The sequence below is a fragment of the Sinohyriopsis cumingii genome, chromosome 4 (genome assembly GCF_028554795.1).
Source record: "Sinohyriopsis cumingii isolate HCF-2022 chromosome 4, ASM2855479v2, whole genome shotgun sequence".
Lineage (NCBI taxonomy): Eukaryota > Metazoa > Mollusca > Bivalvia > Unionida > Unionidae > Sinohyriopsis > Sinohyriopsis cumingii.
Window position 1 is genome coordinate 82815506 of NC_142964.1, and position 18833 is coordinate 82834338.

The 18833-nt window shown below is 34.7% G+C and overlaps 1 protein-coding gene and 1 pseudogene across 1 annotated transcript in view; both read right to left on the reverse strand.

Moving 5' to 3' along the window:
- LOC149801550 (mitochondrial import inner membrane translocase subunit TIM44-like) overlaps positions 1–18833 on the reverse strand; it is a 76920-nt gene that overhangs the window by 36840 nt on the left and 21247 nt on the right. Inside the window, exons 4-9 of the mRNA XM_089955752.1 lie at positions 18110–18187; positions 16686–16766; positions 11836–11985; positions 10284–10353; positions 8046–8115; positions 656–741 (exon numbers count right to left, since the gene is read on the reverse strand). Of these exons, the coding sequence (XP_089811878.1) occupies positions 656–741; positions 8046–8115; positions 10284–10353; positions 11836–11985; positions 16686–16766; positions 18110–18187 (535 nt within the window). The remainder of the gene's footprint in view (positions 1–655; positions 742–8045; positions 8116–10283; positions 10354–11835; positions 11986–16685; positions 16767–18109; positions 18188–18833) is intronic.
- On the reverse strand, positions 1811–7406 carry LOC149801551 (uncharacterized; annotated as a pseudogene).

Here is an 18833-nt window from a genome sequence, read left to right on the forward strand (position 1 = left end):
TGATTATTAGGATCAACAATACAATTACCAACAACTGTCGGAAAACACAAATCTAAAATCTGTTCAGATAAAAAATTATGGGTGTGGAAATCTTAGAACAAAGCAGGGGCTTTATTCTTATCTCATTGGGATGGGTGATGGGGTAAAAATTTGAATGTGTGTAAAATATTCGAGATGATGCATAAAAAATGTTTTGTAGCTCTAAATTTCTTTAAAGTCTGTTTCCAATAATAATTAACTAAGCACTATAACTTCATGTGATAATATAAATTCCTGGATAATTTTTAAACTTATTCCATGCTTTCCCAAGGGATTTTTCTTTTAAGTGTCTTTTTTGGAGAAAACTAAGCAATGTGATTCGACGGGGAGTGTGTGTGTGTGTTTTGATTTTTAACGTAGCTTTAACGGTTTTTAGTCATATCGCTACGATGTCTGCAATGTGGCAGTTTATAGTGATGTCTAGCACTGGGGCATCATGCCACAGACATGTAACATGATGTCCCACCCAGTCACATTATCCTGACACCGGGCCGACCAGTCCTAACACTAACCTCTTAATGCTGAGTGCCAAGCGAGGCAGCTGTTAGTACCGTTTTTTAAGTCTTTGGTATGACTCGGTACATCAACATAAAGGAGTGTTATTATCCTGACTTACTGTTTACATATTCATTGTTCTCCTTAAAGTTTTGCCAGCTCTGGTACCACTTCGAATCTTTATGAAGTTCCATGGATGTCTCCTTTCTGTTACAAAAAAAAATTACAAAGATAACAAAAGGGCCAATAGATCAGAAAAAATCAGTGTCATGAGTTGCTAACGACAAATATAGAGTTTAAATCAAAATAAATGACTGGCAAGAAAAAAAAAAATGGAGCAATCAGAAGAAAAGGTAAATATAAGAGATATGTGATTTTAAAAAAGACAAACATAAAGTCTGGTATACAGAGTTAATCTGAAATATTTGTGTCTTAATTATTAATTAGAGGAAAAACATTAATGCAATGTTCAATCTAGGTGTTTGAGTTGCCTTTCACACATCAAGAGTTCGACTGTAATCAAATTCTGCAACATTCACTTTGTGTAATGAATTCTAATAAGCCTGCTGAGCCTGTATTCTGACAGTCTATTTTCATGAACCTGTATTCTGACAGTCTATTTCCATGAGCCTGTATTCTGACGGTCTATTTCAATGAGCCTGTATTCTGATAGTCCATTTCCATGAGACTGCATTCTGATAGTCTATTTCCATGAGCCTGTATTCTGACAGTCTATTTCCATGAGCCTGTATTCTGACAATTTCCATGAGCCTGTATTCTGACAGTCTATTTCCATGAGCCTGTATTCTGACAGTCTATTTCCATGAAAAGTTTTTAATGTCATTTTGTACTGAAAATCTATGCTCACAATCTGCAGTTTGTAGTTTTACGATAAAGTGCAAGTTAAGCAAGTTTAAGTAAATTGTCTAAAATTTTACTGTGATGCTTGTGTGACATTTTTCACCAAACATATACTGTCAGAATGATACTTTTCTGCAACACAAGGGGTTTCAGTAGTGCCCAGTCCCAGTCTGATTTTACTGCAACATCAATATAAGCAGATGGCCAAGGTTTTTCAGAACAATAGATTTTACACAACAAATGAATTTCATCCTTTCTGAGAACTGATCATTTGATTTCTCACAGAAGAATGCCAAGTAAATCAAGGATGATATGGGGAGACACCACTGACAAATCCTTAGATGGAAATCTTTGTCAAATCTCTTCTATTACAGCACTGATGAAATCTTTGCAAATGTTCTGGAAGTGAACAAGTCTATTTTATTGTAACAGAAATGGTATGATTCCTAAGTTCAAGTCTGTTATTTGACAAAGCTATGAATAATTCCTGCATATAATGTCCACCATGTTCCAAAAGGCATTCCAAGTGGCTATGAGTAGACTGGACCAGAGGCTGTAAAATGGTTCTAGTCAGACTTTTCCATTTAGATATACTGAGCTTGCTAAGTACTGAGATAACATCTACCAACAGGTACGTTACAATGATGAACTCAAACTGAATCCAATGCGAGTGTTTTTCTGCTTGTTTTTCTGAAGACCAAGTATGAAAAACTATCTCTGAAGCTTGAAAGAAAGCAAGCCACCTCACTATGAATTTCTTTCATCTTCATTTGCTTGTCATCCCAAGTTCCACTATCTTGTTGAGATTTGATGCATGCAAAGATGAATATTTAAAATGGCATTAACTTAAGACAGCAGTTTTTCAAACAAGGTATCCTACCTGCAGATTGGCTTGTGCACAGTACTAATTTGTAGGCTACATTTATACAATATTTGTAACGTGCCAAGGGTCAAGGTCAAATAAAATGGAATAGATGGACAGCTCATGCCCTTTTCAGTTACTAGACCTCTCCAGTGTATTGTAGTGTCAAGAAATCTGTGTTCACTACAAAAGTTCTTATATAGGTCATAAAAGCACAAAACAAAACAAATATAAATAGTCAACACAGTTTATTATATGTCTTCCAGGACTGAATGTCTTTTCTCACAAAATCTAGTGCTCAAAATAGTGAATTATATGATTTGCCAATTTTCAGAACAGATGTTTCATAAAGCATGTTGAAATGACAACAATGATTTCAGTGTTAAATTGCATGTGAAAATCAGCATAAACGTTCCATTTGTCCTAATTCACATCATCTCTAACTCAGATAATCCCAATTCCCAAACGAATCTTATACAGAAAAAGAAGCTAATTATCTCATCAAAGTTTGTTCATATAACGTACCCAAGTGGTAATGATTTTGTGCACCCAATCAAGGTTCAGAACCAGACCCAGGTTTGTGTTTTTGAGTCCAATGGTAAATATGTTAGAGGCACAGTCTGGAACCGGATGTTAATAGTGTTGTCGCATTTCTTGGCTGAGACACAGTGTATCGTTTTGAGCGACACAGTCTGAAACCGGATGTCGATAGTGTGTCGCTTGAGTTGAATGCGACAATGTGTGTTGTTTTGAGCGACACAGTGTGTCTTTGTGTCAGGTATATTATTTTGACAACTAAATGACACAACCACTACAAAATGGATGGAAATTTGTGATTTCAAAAAGTTACATGAAATTGAATAGGAAATTCGATAATGCCAATCAGAATATTAAATTTCCAATGGATAGCAGACGGCTGTGTTCATGACGACACAGTGACAATGTCGTCAGCTAAATCCCTCTGTGGGAGTTTTTATCTGATATAACAAGGAAATAAACGTTGAAACAATTTCAGAGAAACTTTATAGTAGTCATTATGAGTACTAAATTTAATGTGTCGGTAGTAACTAGTCTACCTTGCTTTTAAGGCTTGAAATTGTCAGTTGAGACTTTTTGCTTGGTCTTGAGACCTATACTGGAATCCAGTAGAACCACAACTGCCAAAGCGGCAGATCTCACTCCTATTTATAGGTTTTGGGGACACACTCGGGAAATTCAGGACAAAGTTTTCACGAATATGACTAAATATGGAAGAATTCGGAAAGATTAACCTGAGCGCCTCCTAGCGGAAAGCCGAGCGCCCAATACACAAAGTAGTAAAAATGGCGCCTGATTTCAAACGACAAAAATAGCAATTATTTCACAATAAATTATACAAAGATTCAACATTGATGACGAACAGTTTCATCACAGTGGTGACGAAAAATTATGAACTTACACGAGTCTTACCTTAATCCTGGAGAAAAATGGATACAATTGCCTATTTCTCTCGCAAAATACAAGGTAAGTGATAACAGTTTACGATCCTGTCATGTAACACTGAGCTTCAAAAATCTTTATCCAGATGATAAATATTTAAACAAATCATTTTTATATGATTTACATATTGTATCAAATCACTTTTCCTTTGTCCAGGCATCATATTACAAAAACTGACACTTACGGTTACTATTATTTGCATTGGAAACAGGTACGACTTTCTAACATGAAGGGAATGTAAACAATAAATGGAGATTATAAATTATTTCCAACATTAATGATATGTGCAAATGCACTTTATAAAAATACAAGTTGACAGGTAGTCAGGATTGTTTCACTATGGCTGGTCATGAAGTAAACTTGCAGCTACACCCCATTATGCTAAGTCATATCTGAATCTGTCAGATACAAAAAAAAAAAAAACACTCTGATCATGGCAATGCCTTGGGCAGCTGATTTTAATGTCATTAGAAATTTCAACATCATCCAACAATAAAGTGTTCGGTGTAAAGTCACCACCTTTTGCAATAAAGCATATATAACAAATTAGCTTCCTTCTCACTGAAACGTCATCGCTCTTATCACACATTAGGGACACAATATTACAGCTGCTTACCTTCTGTTCAAGTTTGCCCTCAATGACTGATGAAAACTGACCTATCAGACAGGTATGCAGCATTATCCACACTATTTAAACGATCAAAATCAGAACACCCCTGCCGTTTCATTAATTCTATGAGGGAGGGGTATTTTATTGTAACAATTCTTTCTTTTGCTAGCCAATGCACTGACCTCACGGCAGAAATTACTGTTTTATTCTTCTTGCTAAAAATACTTTTAAGTTTCTGATGAAAATTTGTTCCCTTTTGTCTGACAAGCGCTCATGTGATCTGATGACTGATGCCTTAACATTGATATTTGAAAGTTGGAACAATTGGTAGTAAATGGATTCCTTTTGCAAGTCAATGCAGATCAAACATTTTGTGTTGTTTAGGGTTTTATCGTATATCACCCATGACCTAAACCTGCCACCGTTTAACAACTTTGACTTAAAGTTCAGTGTTTCTTTTTTTTTCAATGCTGGTTGCGGCTTTAGGTTCTATTGATGTTTCATTGCTAATATTTGTAACAGTGTCTGGTTTGGTTACTTTTGATCTTTAAACTTTCCACATAAAAATAATCAGAAATCTGCTTCATTATCTCCAGTATTTAAATTATTTAAAGCTTTGATCTGACTCACAAAAGGCTTATTTACAGCAGGCTATCAGAACAAGCACCATAAAGATATATTTGGCTATTTTCAGGCATTTGGCTATTAATGTTATAAAAGCAATGATGATAGGAATAAAAAATACAAGTACTTGTATTGGCTAGTTGAAATGTTGTGCACCAATCTGGCCAACTGACTAGTTGCCAGTGTGTCATTTACATATATAGTGCACCTATGGCACAGACTAGATTGAACACTGATGTTTTTCATACTATGTATAATTATTTTATTTTTGAATGAACCTATAAGCCTACATTAAATTACTCATGTTCATGCAGAAAAAACAGAAATGTGGCAACTACAGGAGCAGATGAAGTTACAGGAAGTTACTGTTTGATGTCCTATTTGCTAATAATTGCTCCCTGAGTGCCAAATATAAGTCTGACGGGCAACAGAGCATGGACCATTTCTCTTCAGCCTGTGATAATTTTGGTCTCACAATCAGCATCAAGAAGATAGAGACTTAAGTAGAAACTAACATCACAGCAAATGGCCAAACCATCTTGACAGAGAAGTTCACCTATCTTAGCATCACACTGCCAAGTACAGTCCACATCAATGATGAAAGCAATGCCAGAATTGCTAAAGAAATTGTGTGTGGCAGCACAGAGGCATAGATCTACAAATAAAACTGAAGGTCCAGTGGCTTGAGAAACCAGGACAATGAGCAGACACCATGCCAAAAAGCAGAACCATTCTCACATGGGCTGCCAGTGGAAACTAATAAGATGGCAGGACAGGTTCCCTGACATTGATGTTCTCACATGGGCTGCCCGTGGAAACTAATAAGATGGCAGGACAGGATCCCAGACATTGATGTTCTCACATGGGCTGCCCGTGGAAACTAATAAGATGGCAGGACAGGTTCCCAGACATTAATGTTCTCACACTGGCAGGCATTCCAAGCATCCAGGTGAGCAGGCCATGTCATCAGGATGTCAGAAGAAAGGCCACCAAAAAAGATCTTAACGTGATCAGGTAATGTATTTGACAGAGAAAGACAATGTGTGTGTATATGTGTATACTAACAGAATATATGGCCTCCTCCTCCCCTCACAGCCAATCCATAAACTTTCACTTCTCATTATGCACTCAATTTAATGTCAGTATGCATCAAAAATAGGTGACAAGACTCGTAAATAAATTATCACATGATACCCTTCATGTAACTGTGAATGATAATCAAGAAAATGTATCTCTAAAATCTTCAGCACAGTATTTCCAAAATAACTTAGTACATTTTAAAATATACATTTCACTCTGATGTGAAAGAAACGACATCTGAATCAGGAAATTCATATCACTTGAAGCAAATTATTTGGACCAATACACAACTATTCCTTATCAAACAAGATAGTATAAGCTGCCTGGACACCTTGGCTTTTTATCACTGATTCACTTTGACATTTGTCTCTTTTCATGGGAAAAAGAAATCCTAAACTTGCAAATAGTCTGTTTGCAAGAGGAAGCTTCTTCAATAGATGCCTGGTCAATATGGAAAAGAAAGCTCTAATGGACAAAAGCTCTTTCTTCTGCTAATATGGTCTTAAGTTTTCCTTAAACAGAAATTTTATTTATTAAGCATATATTGGGCTAAGTATGTAGTACACAATCGGCAAAATTAAAAAGGAAAAAAGTAAACATTTCAAAAGTATCACAACAAAAAATAAACACTATAGCTATACTAACTAGTATATTCAAGTAATAAACTGAGATAATATACATGTTTGAACTCAAAAATGGAGTTCAGGAATACAATTTATTAAAACCATTGACTATTGTCACATATGCCATTCGGAAAATTTAAAAATATAGAAAGCAAGATTCTTTTTTGGGGGCAATACAGGAAAAATAAAGGAATGTTTAAATTTACAGAAATTTATACAAACTTAAAAGCCAAAAAGTACAAAATGATAAAATAGTTAAGGTTTTGGGGAGGCAAGTTCTGACCAAACCAATTTTTTTCCAACTTGGAAAATGCAAAACACTGCATGAAAATGTAAATATATACTGCACTATCTACAAACACGCCAATAAATTCATAAAACTGCAGGCTGATTAATCAATGTTTCGTATTTTTCTAGAAACAATGGTGGAACAAATAAAAAAATGTTTGAATCCTTTCTCATTCACTTGATTTTTTTTTTTCCTTTTGCATTTATTCGAAAGCCACTTTCACCCATCTCATAATACTGGATGATTTTTTTTACACAATTTACATCTAGCAGAAAATACATCTTCATCTTTTTCCAACCAAGGAGTGTACTGCGGTTTGGATAGCCAACTCATTTGAAAACGTGTCTTGCTCGCCATTACTGCAAGCCAGGATAAACCAGATGTGCAAGTTACTGATAACCCGGATGTACAACAGCTGTAGTTGATTTCCGGTGCATCATACATTTTTTTTATCATGCAGTGCTGACTTTTTCATACAAAAACTTTAATTTACCTTTTAACTGCTGATTCAGGTGAAGACTTTTAAGGTTTTCTTGTAATTTGTAAGGTTTCTTATTCAAATTTTAGACTTTTGTTTAGGTTTTTTACGTTAAAATGAAATATTAGGTTTTTCAAAGTTTTTTTAGGCTCCCTATGAACCTGGATAATATGATCTTGATATGATTCTATTCATAGTTCAAAACATGGATAACATAAACATTTGCATGTACTTTTCTGCATTACTATACTGCAGACTGACTCGTGTTTTACTGTCAATGCCAAGAGATACTGCATGCAAGCAAGAAAAAGAAAGAGGACCACAAAAACAAAGAAATACTACATGTACTCACTTTTAAGTCATATCAAACTGCAAACAACAAAAATCCTGATATGCTTTAGTATATTGCGCCAGCAGATCAGGGTCTATGTTGTTTGTTCTACTGATTACTCATAAAAACTGCACAGATCCAGATCAGCTGGCGCATTATGTGAAGGCAGATTTGGGTTTGTGCAGCTGGACTCATCTTACAAGTGAGTACATATGGTATTAAACAAAGATTAAGAAATAGCTCTTGACAGTGATTAGAAAATAATTAGTCTTACTCATTAACTTCTATCGGTCTCTCACTTGGGTCCATGCTCATCTTTTTCTCTGTCCTCTTCCTTAATTTTGCTGCAAGAGTTATACAAATCTGTATATATGACATACAACCATTTAATTTCTTTTTCAAACAAACCATCATAAAATAAGGCCTCTGAGATAAGAAACAGATCTTAAAGTGCCAAAACAAGCGTCCCTCCAAAATATTTAACCCTGCTTTTCTGTAGATAACTATTATCTCAATTAATCATAGGCATGCAGACCTAATGAGTCTGAATGTATGTGACAAGTCTACATATGTCATCCAACCACACTCACATTATCAAAAACAAAAGAAAAACATACAGCCAGACGACAAATTGTGCCTAGGATCTTATTAAATCATGCATTCAATTTACTGTCTAAGCTACCTCAACTGATGTAACAAACCATTATGCAAGTACATGTTCCATTTGAATCGACCATGTAAAATCCATTATGCAAGTACATGTTCCATTTGAATCGACTATGTAAAACCCATTATGCAAGTACATGTTCCATTTGAATCGACTGTATGTAAAATCCATTATGCAAGTACATGTTCCATTTGAATCAACTGTATGTAAAATCCATTATGCAAGTACATGTTCCATTTGAATCAACTGTATGTAAAATCCATTATGCAAGTACATGTTCCATTTGAATCGACTGTATGTAAAATCCATTATGCAAGTACATGTTCCATTTGAATCAACTGTATGTAAAATCCATTATGCAAGTACATGTTCCATTTGAATCAACTGTATGTAAAATCCATTATGCAAGTACATGTTCCATTTGAATCGACTGTATGTAAAATCCATTATGCAAGTACATGTTCCATTTGAATCAACTGTATGTAAAATCCATTATGCAAGTACATGTTCCATTTGAATCAACTGTATGTAAAATCCATTATGCAAGTACATGTTCCATTTGAATCAACTGTATGTAAAATCCATTATGCAAGTACATGTTCCATTTGAATCGACTATATGTAAAACCCATTATGCAAGTACATGTTCCATTTGAATCGACTGTATGTAAAATCCATTATGCAAGCACATGTTCCATTTGAATCGACTATGTAAAACCCATTATGCAAGTACATGTTCCATTTGAATCGACTGTATGTAAAACCCATTATGCAACTAAATGTTCCATTTGAATCAACTGTATGTAAAACCCATTATGCAAGTACATGTACATTTGAATCGACTATGTAAAATCCATTATGCAAGCACATGTTCCATTTGAATTGACTGTGTGTAAAATCCATTATGCAAGTACAGGTTCCATTTGAATCGACTGTATGTAAAACCCATTATACAAGTACATGTTCCATCTGAATCAACTGTATGTAAAACCCATTATGCAAGTACCGTACATGTTCCATTTGAATCAACTGTACGTAAAACCCATTATGCAAGTACCATACATGTTCTATTTGAATCGATGGTACATACAACCCATTATGCAAGTACATGTTCTGTTTGAATCGACTGTATGCAAAACCCATTATGTAAGTACACATTCCATTTGAATCGGCTGTATGTAAAACCCATTATGCAAGTACATGTTCTGTCTGAACTGACTGTATGATAAAATATGGTAGTTATCTTCGAAGTAACTGAATTACTTATACTAGACCACCAGATATGCTTGCTTACAAGTCAGGTCCAATTGCAAACTTCACAGACCCAAATCTTCTGTCCAATAATGTACCAGCAGATATGGATCTATGCAGTTTCTTAGGAGTAATCTGTAGAACAAACAACATAAATCAGGGGTTGGTAACCTACAGCACGTGTGCCACAAGGTGGAACATCAAGAGGTTTTGTGGCACGTGAAGGGCAGACAAAAAATCGCGATTTTAACTGTGTTACTATCTTACTGGTGGCACACACTCATTCATTTTGTAATTGATCCAGAAAAAAAGTGGCACATTATGTAAAATAGATTGGCAACCACTGACATAAATCCTCATTTACCAGTGCAATAGCAGATCAGGGTCCATGTTCTTTGCAGCTGGACCTGCCTTAGAAGTGAGTATATTATGTTAGAGACCTGCCTTAGAAGTGAGTATATTATGTTAGAACAAAAAAATTCTGGCACCATTTCTTTTGAAGTTTTAGTGTACTATGCAATGTTAAGATGTTAAGAATGAAAGCTCTGAAGTCATTTTTCAAGTACATGAAAGAATTTTCTCTATTCCTGTATACCTGGTGCTTTGTATAATTTTCCTCTTGACAGAGTGCTTTCATCTATTTCTTCCTTGACAGCTCTCACACCCTAAAAACAATTTAAAATTTATTTAATTAAGGCATAAGGAAAACAGGGATAGACACATTATCTTGGAAATTGTCATTTATAAAATAAAAGGTTGCTATGGGCATCTACATGTGACTGGATACATTTATTTTGAATACCCACCTAATATACTACAAAAAATATGTTTTTGCTTGATGTCATGCACAGTTGTTTCCTGCTTTCCAAGCAAAGGGGATCTAAAGGAGCATGAGTCGAAGGGTATTTTGTACTTTCAATGGGCTCTGCCTATAATTTGATTATTTACTTAGTATTTGCCTGTTACATCATCTCAATTATAAATATCCACAGGAAGTTCCTCAAATTACTGCAGTAAATTGATTCTAGTTGATTTGAAAAAAAACAAAAAACAACAAATTATTGTTTTAATTAATACATTTTCTTATGTAATAAAAAATACATTTATACAGAACAGATATAATAAAACTGTAACAACTGTCCCTACACATACATTATTTCTAACATGACTGCTTCCATTTAAAATGTTCAGCTGTTGATAACAAAATTAAATGTTATTTTCATCCTTTTGATTCAATAACTTAAATATTCAATGAGAAGCTTGTCACATCATCTGAGTGATAAAACCATGCATCATGATGACTTAGTGGACTTGACAAATTGTTGGGATATAAAGCACAAGACAGCAAACAATAAAGACAACTATTTTTTGTGCACCTATTATGACAAGTTGTCAATGATACATGCTGCAAAAAGAAAGGTGATCATACCACATTGTGGGACCTTGGGAAACTCACCAGCTATGATATGAAGTTTATTGACACCACCACCCATATCAAGGGTTTGAACTGGAGGTTATGCTGAGAGATGTCTGTCATCTAACCCTATATGTAAAATGTCGGCAACTGTTATAATATCTGATCATTCAAGATAAAAAATCCTACAGTTGATAAAACAGGTACCCTCAAGATTTTTATGCAAATCTGGTCCCAACACCTATTGTCTAATGAACATAAACAAAAGTAAGAATTAGTAAATAGTTAATGGATTAGCAATAACCCACAACAACAAAAGGACCAAATTAGGGTTCATAAACATTCAACCATTTATTCATGTATTCTTGTTCATAAAACTGCATGCACACAACTGCACTCCTTTTAACATTTTAGGCTGAAATCATTAAGTTGGTAACTTTAAACCAAAACCTTGAAAAATTTACTTAAAGGTAGTCCCAAACTTAAATATGGCATCAATACACAGGAAGCTATAATTATGTTTTAAGGTTTTATATTCCTTGTAGGCAAGTTAATGTAAACGTTGGGCAAGCTTATTAAAATAAAATACATCTGGCTCTGTCAATGTGCTCCCACAAATAGACTCCATTCTAAACAAAAACTAAAGAGGTACAAAGCATGTCTACAGCCAATGTTCAAACCAAGTCACAATGAAAGGCCTCAATAATGTTGATTCAAGCTGAATGTACATTACCTCTGAAAACGTCTTGAAGGAAGCACTTTTTCCTATGCTTTCTCCCTGCTTATATAAGGTCTCGGTTACTCTCCCTGCTGATTTACTCAGTTCCTCTGTAAACTCTCGTCCCTTCTTTGCAATTTCGGACTTCTGGGCTTCATCCAGAGTCTGAAAAATAAATTTTGGGGGATACCGTTCCAAAAGAAAATGTAAAAACCTAATAGTGACACATCATGGGCATGGACAGATGGATATGTAAAGTTCTGACAGCACATACGTGTGATGCAATCACTATGAATGGATGGCACTTCCATCATATCAAAGAGTGCACAATAAACATTTTAAGCATCCAAAAAGACCTTTTTGCTTGTAAATATTAAAATTTACTGTAACATTGTCCTGTGAAAATAGACTTTGCTAAATTTAGACCATTGTTATCTGAATTTTTAAGTTATTATTGTAAAATATCAGAGAGAAATTCGTAATATATTTTAATCTTATTATACAAAATATTCTCATATCCGTTAGATGGTACATATAACACTTCTTTTGAGAAAGAAAAACTGGAACCTTTGAAGGGCATACCATCACTCGTGGTTGAACTGTGCCTGGGGTGGCAGAGTTTAATGACAGTGCACAGTGGCAGAGTTTACCATCCCAGCACATCTTGGCAGAGTTTACTGACAGAGAGCATCATGGCTATAAAATCCATAAAACAGTTTGTGGAGAAATGCTTGCTCAATTCTAATACAATTTTCTTTTCACAATATTAACAAAACAATGTTTCGATTGGCTGAGACAAATCTGTAATTTGTTTAGGGAATATAAACAATAAATATTATTATAAACACATGACTGTATTATCTCACTTTCGAAAGAGGTTATATTTTATTCTAAGAAACAAGTCTGAAATTATTCATTTATTGTAGATGTAAGCATCAGGACGTCCCCTACCTGTTTCAGTCACTAATCTACATTAAGGACAGATTTTTCAATTAAATAAAATTTATTATATTGGTTTATAATCAACATGCTAAATTGTATTTGTTATTGACAATTGTTACTGCTCCACTACACTAAAGAATAAGGCTGACTTTTATTTTTCATGGGGTGAAGATGCAAGATGTCCTAAGTTTTTCAGTTCTGCCTTTATCAATATTTATGGGAATACATATTTATTTACTAGACATTTTGCCTGTATTGGTTAACAGCATTCATAGTTCTACAATTAACCAAATTATGCTGACTCTAACATAACAATAAAGAGACATTAACGTTTTTTTTGCAATAATCCATACATCAACTCTGATAATCTTGCTTTTTTTATTCTAATGTAACTGTACCACACATGTACTGAAGGTTTTTAAGGAACTTAGTTTATTTCAGAAGGTCAATTTTGAAGTAAGTTGTTTCTCTGAGAATACAGGATTACATTAAATTTACAACAACAAAAAACTCCACTACATAACAAAGGGAAGAAACTCTATATTACTTCCCATTTCCACCACTGGTTAGTTACCTGTATACTGGATGCAAGTTTAAGCTTAAGTAAAACAACAAGGATGCTCTCATTCCATTGATAGGTACGGAAAATGTAATAATAACGTGATCAGAAAAGCATTCTTAAAGAAACATAATTAACAAAAGAATGACTTTCTCTTCCAAAAATTCACCCATCACATTAGCATTAAGAGAACTGGGAATCAGTGAGCATCTAACCTTCACGTACATTATTAAAAAATAATCACAACCCCTCCCATCAGCTTCAAACTACATCTTAATATTAGGATGATATTACCCACTGTTTTTTGTGTTGCTGATTTGCCAGTGCAATGAGAGACTGATGGCCTCAAAAACTGGTATAAATATTGATCTCACCTTGCCAACATGAAAAAAATCAAAATCAGGAAAATCACAATTAAAAATCAGGAGGTACAAGAGTAAGGTGTATATATCATGATAAAGATGTCTACTTTTGTTATTTCACTTCACTGTATGTTGCAGATTTGCATTTCTGCAAAAATTCATCATTTATTTGTCCTTGGGTGCCAAATTGCTAACAAGAATAGCTTCCAGGGCTGATGATGACAGGCTGGCTCTTTGGCTAGTTCTGTTTTTTTCTGACCATTGAAAATGCTTTCTCAGCATTGCTGTTGCTGTGTGATATTGAATGTATTGATAGCATTACTCTCCCAAGGGTTGGAAACAACAGTTGGCCAGATCCATCCTTTTTTCTCCTGAGAGCAACCCACTGCTCTTACCACATTCAATTCTGAGTCTAAACTGTACATTTGGTAAAGCTGAAACTCTCTATGCAGATCATAAGTTCGGCTGGAGAAAAAGGCCAGGTCCTTAAATGATACTAAAGATTGTTTAGACACATCTGCAATGCTTGCACTGTGCTTATTAATGTCATCTAGACCACCACATTGAACTGAGAGATGCTGTGAGCAACATTGGCAGAATGCATGATGGACAAATGAAAGCAAACTCCTTCTCCCAATCACTCCTATATTTTTGGTCCCCTTTCTTTTTCTTGGCTGGTGAAACTCATCAGTTACTTCCTTTTCTTCACTTCTTGCTCAGAAACTTATCCATTATGTTGATGTGGTTTACTGATGGGGTCGGATCAAGAGAACCACTGTGAGACAGTCTCTTCGTATTGGCAGATGAAAACCAGAAATCAAGCCGGATATGGTAAAGTATTAAGAAACATACCAAACACAGAAAAACCATAAACAGAAACAGGGAAATGGAAAATGATGTTTTGTTTTTTTTTAAATATGATTTATTTTTTTCTTGAGTTGAAAAATTGGGATTTTTTCTTTAAAATCAGGAGTAACGTCCAAAAATCAAGATTCTCCTGATTTTTTCAGTAGGATTTTTCACTACTGCAAGTTGCCCATCAGCATGGTTAACATTTTGCACTGCAACTATTGTGCTCAAAGAAGACATGCCTTCATACTGGTATGCCAAAGACCAAAGGAAAAAGTAGGACAATGTAGAAAGTGACTACCAAAAGATGACTCCCAAAACATCCTCCAATGACAAATAACTGACAGGCCCATAAAGTAACAGTAGCCCTTATATCAAGGGTTTTCATTTTCATTACAGAAAGGTCACACTTTGCAAAGATCTGATAGGCTCTCTTGATAGTGAGGACAATACGTCTTCTCCCTTTAGAGTGGGCCAATTGGACCTGTAAAACACGAACTAGGAATATGACTTTTCCTCACTCACAACAGAAATATACCTGTTTTGCAAACCTTACGTTTCCAATCTCAGTATGGTTATCTCAGTCATGGTGTTCACATGCACAGCCATATGGGGAGACAAATAATATAATCCTTTTGACTGGGATTTCCATGTCTCAGTTCAAATCCCAACACAGATCTAATCCTGATCATCTCTAGCACCGAACACCTGAGACTAAGGGGCCCAGAGTGGCCGAGTGGTCTAAAGTGCTCTCCGTTACGGATCACTGCCATCTCACCTCTGTCTGCGTGGGTTTGAGTCTGGGATTCAGCCAATGTGGGTATGTGAGAAAACTTGCCAGTTGCTTCTCTTGGGTCGGTGGTTCTTTCCAGGGGTTTTCCTCCACCATTAATAGTGGCTGCCATACATAGCCTATCATGTGCTGAAAAATGGCATTAAAAACCACGACAACAACAACAACAACCTGAGACTAAGGATTTCTGATATGAAGTGGATCAGATGTATTGAAGGAAGCTGGTGTCCAGCTTAAAAACCTGGTTGACGAAGGAGAGAAACAGGTTCATAACTGCCAATGAAATGTATACAACCTTTCTCTATAAACCAGGAGTGAAGATACCTCCTTCATCTTGCAGACACTTAGGAAAGCTTAAAAACAGGTTGAAGGAAAAGGTTCTCGAAAGAAGCATCATTCAATGATTCACAGATGGGTGGGACAAAGACCAATGGCTGGGTCTTTTGAGAAATAAAGCATGATGGTACAAGCGTAATCTTCCAAGGGGAGCCAGGTCTGCTATTGAGTTCAAGGTCAACAGTAGGATAGATACTAACAACCCGACCACAATGACTCATGCTATACGGAAATACTTTAATAAAATGACAGAACATGTCTTTGACAAGAGAAAAAGCAATATTTTCTGTACAGCATTATGAACTGATCAAAAATGGCATCTATGAAAAAAGAGGCATAGCAATCATGAAAGTCACTCTCACAAATGTCCAGGGTGGAGGGGGGACTAGCAGGGTTTTAAAATCGTCATGAAACTTTTTTTTTTTCAACAGAGGCCCCAGAATGAAGTTCTACAGAGGTGGAGGGGTGGAAGCCAGAATTTTTTGGTATGCCACTGCAACTGTGCATTGGTCATTAATATCAGGGAATAACTGGGTCTGTGTTCTTTCAAGTTCTGGAATTTTTGGAACTTTCCATCTAATGGGAGAAAAAATTATACATGAACAAGGGTACAATTTTCCATCGCAGATAGGTAAGCAATGCAACACAGCACCAATAGGTAATGTATTGCTGTTATTAAACTGCCAGTTTTGGAAACCTGTGTATGTATGGGATACACAATTTATTTCAATGAAGATTTCGGCGAATTGGCTTAAACAATTTCAATGAAGCCACTTCATTGTTTCCATTAAGTCCTACTCAGTAAATTTGTTCCTTAAAACTACTTTTCAATGTACCAGTTAAACTCTGTCATCGTGGTTAAAATGTAACATCTCTGGTAATTTCTCTAAAAAAAAAAAAAACAGTGAAGGAATGTTTCATCTAGCAAAATTTGAACAAAATATAAAAGTTCTACAAACCAGGAAAGCTCAAATTTAATTTTAAATTTTTTAATTTTAATTTTTTTAATAAAATAGAATACTACCTCATATACTTTTTTCCCAAGTTCCTCCATTTTTTTCCTTACTATAGTCGATGTTTCAGCCCCTTCAGCACTAATCCTGTCCTGTAATAATTGAAAAAATCATAAATACACCAATTATCTGATTCCTTATTCTGTCAACTTTCATTTATCCATTTGTATGAGGAACAAGTTTATAGCACAAACAAATATTTTGTCATAAGTGATTGTTCTCTGTACTAATGTGCACTGTGATGTCCAAAATGATCACATGTGTGTATGTATGTATGTATGTATATATATATATATATATATATATATATATATATATATATATATATATATATATATATATATATATATATATATATATATATATATCTGTAATATGCCAAATTTCATTTCTATACAGCATATTCATCCGCATCACCATTACTATCTTGATATTTGAGATTAACTTAAAGTTCTAATAAGACTAATTATTGATACATACTTAGGACAATGCTGACATACTATCTAATCTGCCAGTATAGCATATAATAACCTCTAGCTATACTAACCTACCTTAATAACATTTCATTTCCAGTATAGCCACTCAGCAGAGTAGACTTTTGTCAAAACTTTAAATTATGAATTTATTTATTTCCTGTTTCAGCTTTCCATTAATCATTAACAAGAAATTCTTTATGTCTAGAATTGTCTTGAAACGCATTTTATTTTGTTGTTTTTTTGCAAATGCTGAATTTGCAACCCAGCAAAATGCAAAGCCGCATGATAGAGTGGCTTTTAGTTGATAATCTTCAATTCAGGAAACTACTACTGCCAGACACATATATATATATATATATATATATATATATATATATATATATATATATATATATATATATATATATATGTATATATATATCATACAGATTTGCCTGTGACAAGTCCAAATGCAAACTGTATAGATTATGATCCTCCAACATGTAATGTACTCACATATCTAGGTCTATGCAAGTTTGGTAGGAGTAATAAGTGGAACAAACAGACTGGTCTGCTGATTTATTATGCACTGGCAGGTCAGGATCAAAGTTGTTTGTGGTTCGACTCTCAGCAAGCATTAATGTGAGGTGAACTTGGTTCCCATAAAGGTGTACAAAATCATTGATTTATTTAATTTAAAGAATTCTCTATAATTAACTTGTTTACTGTCACCTTGACTACATAAATAACTGAAAATGCATTGCCAATATCAATCCAAATTATTAGACTTGAAATAGAAATAGCATTATTTGTTACCATAATATTTTCATAACATTATCTGTTAATACGACACATTACACAACAATCTGAGATATTGATTTTTGCTCAGCTGATATGAACTGAATTGACTTTATATAGTTTACACTTGAAGCAAACACAAAACGAATTTGTTAAATATTACCAAATTTTCAAAAACTCACAAATTTTTCTCGAACTTTTTGTAGGGATTCTGACTTTTCTAACCTGTCTCGCTCTTCTCGGAATTTCTTCAGACTTTCCTTGTAAAGAGAAATGTGGAAATAAAATTACATAAATATTATTTTTTTAAACATTAATGATGACAAAATTAAAATGTATTTGCTTTATCAATAGCTAACAGAAAGATGAAATTAATCTACTCAGAGGCTTATTAGCTACTTAGCTCCCAATGAACCTGAGTTTTCAAATTTATTATAATTTGCACATTTGCAACTGCCTGTTCTTTACAGTAGGATACAGAACAAGCACACTGTATAAAAGAGTTGGAAGTGATTAAGTAAAATGTTGCTATTACTTGGTGTTAAGGCCTTTTAGTCCTTCATGGACCTCTCATTGACCACAAATTAGATATATATGCAAAGATGATCCTAACAATTTTCTTATGAGGGAAAGGTCTCTCAGCAAAGAGCACGTGGAAAGGGTGAGTCATATTTATCCATGGTGTGGGTATGTGGGGTGGAGTGGACACTTTTTCAGGCAACAGTTCTTGTATCAAGTACAGATATGCTGACACAAGTCTGCATCACCACATATGGTACCTATGAGCAACATCACTGTGTGGTCCACTTTCTTTAATCACTTTACATTGGGAACTGGGACATGACTCTTGACTGCTACTGACTTTTCACAGTCTATATATTTTCTTCATGGCAGGTGAATATATTA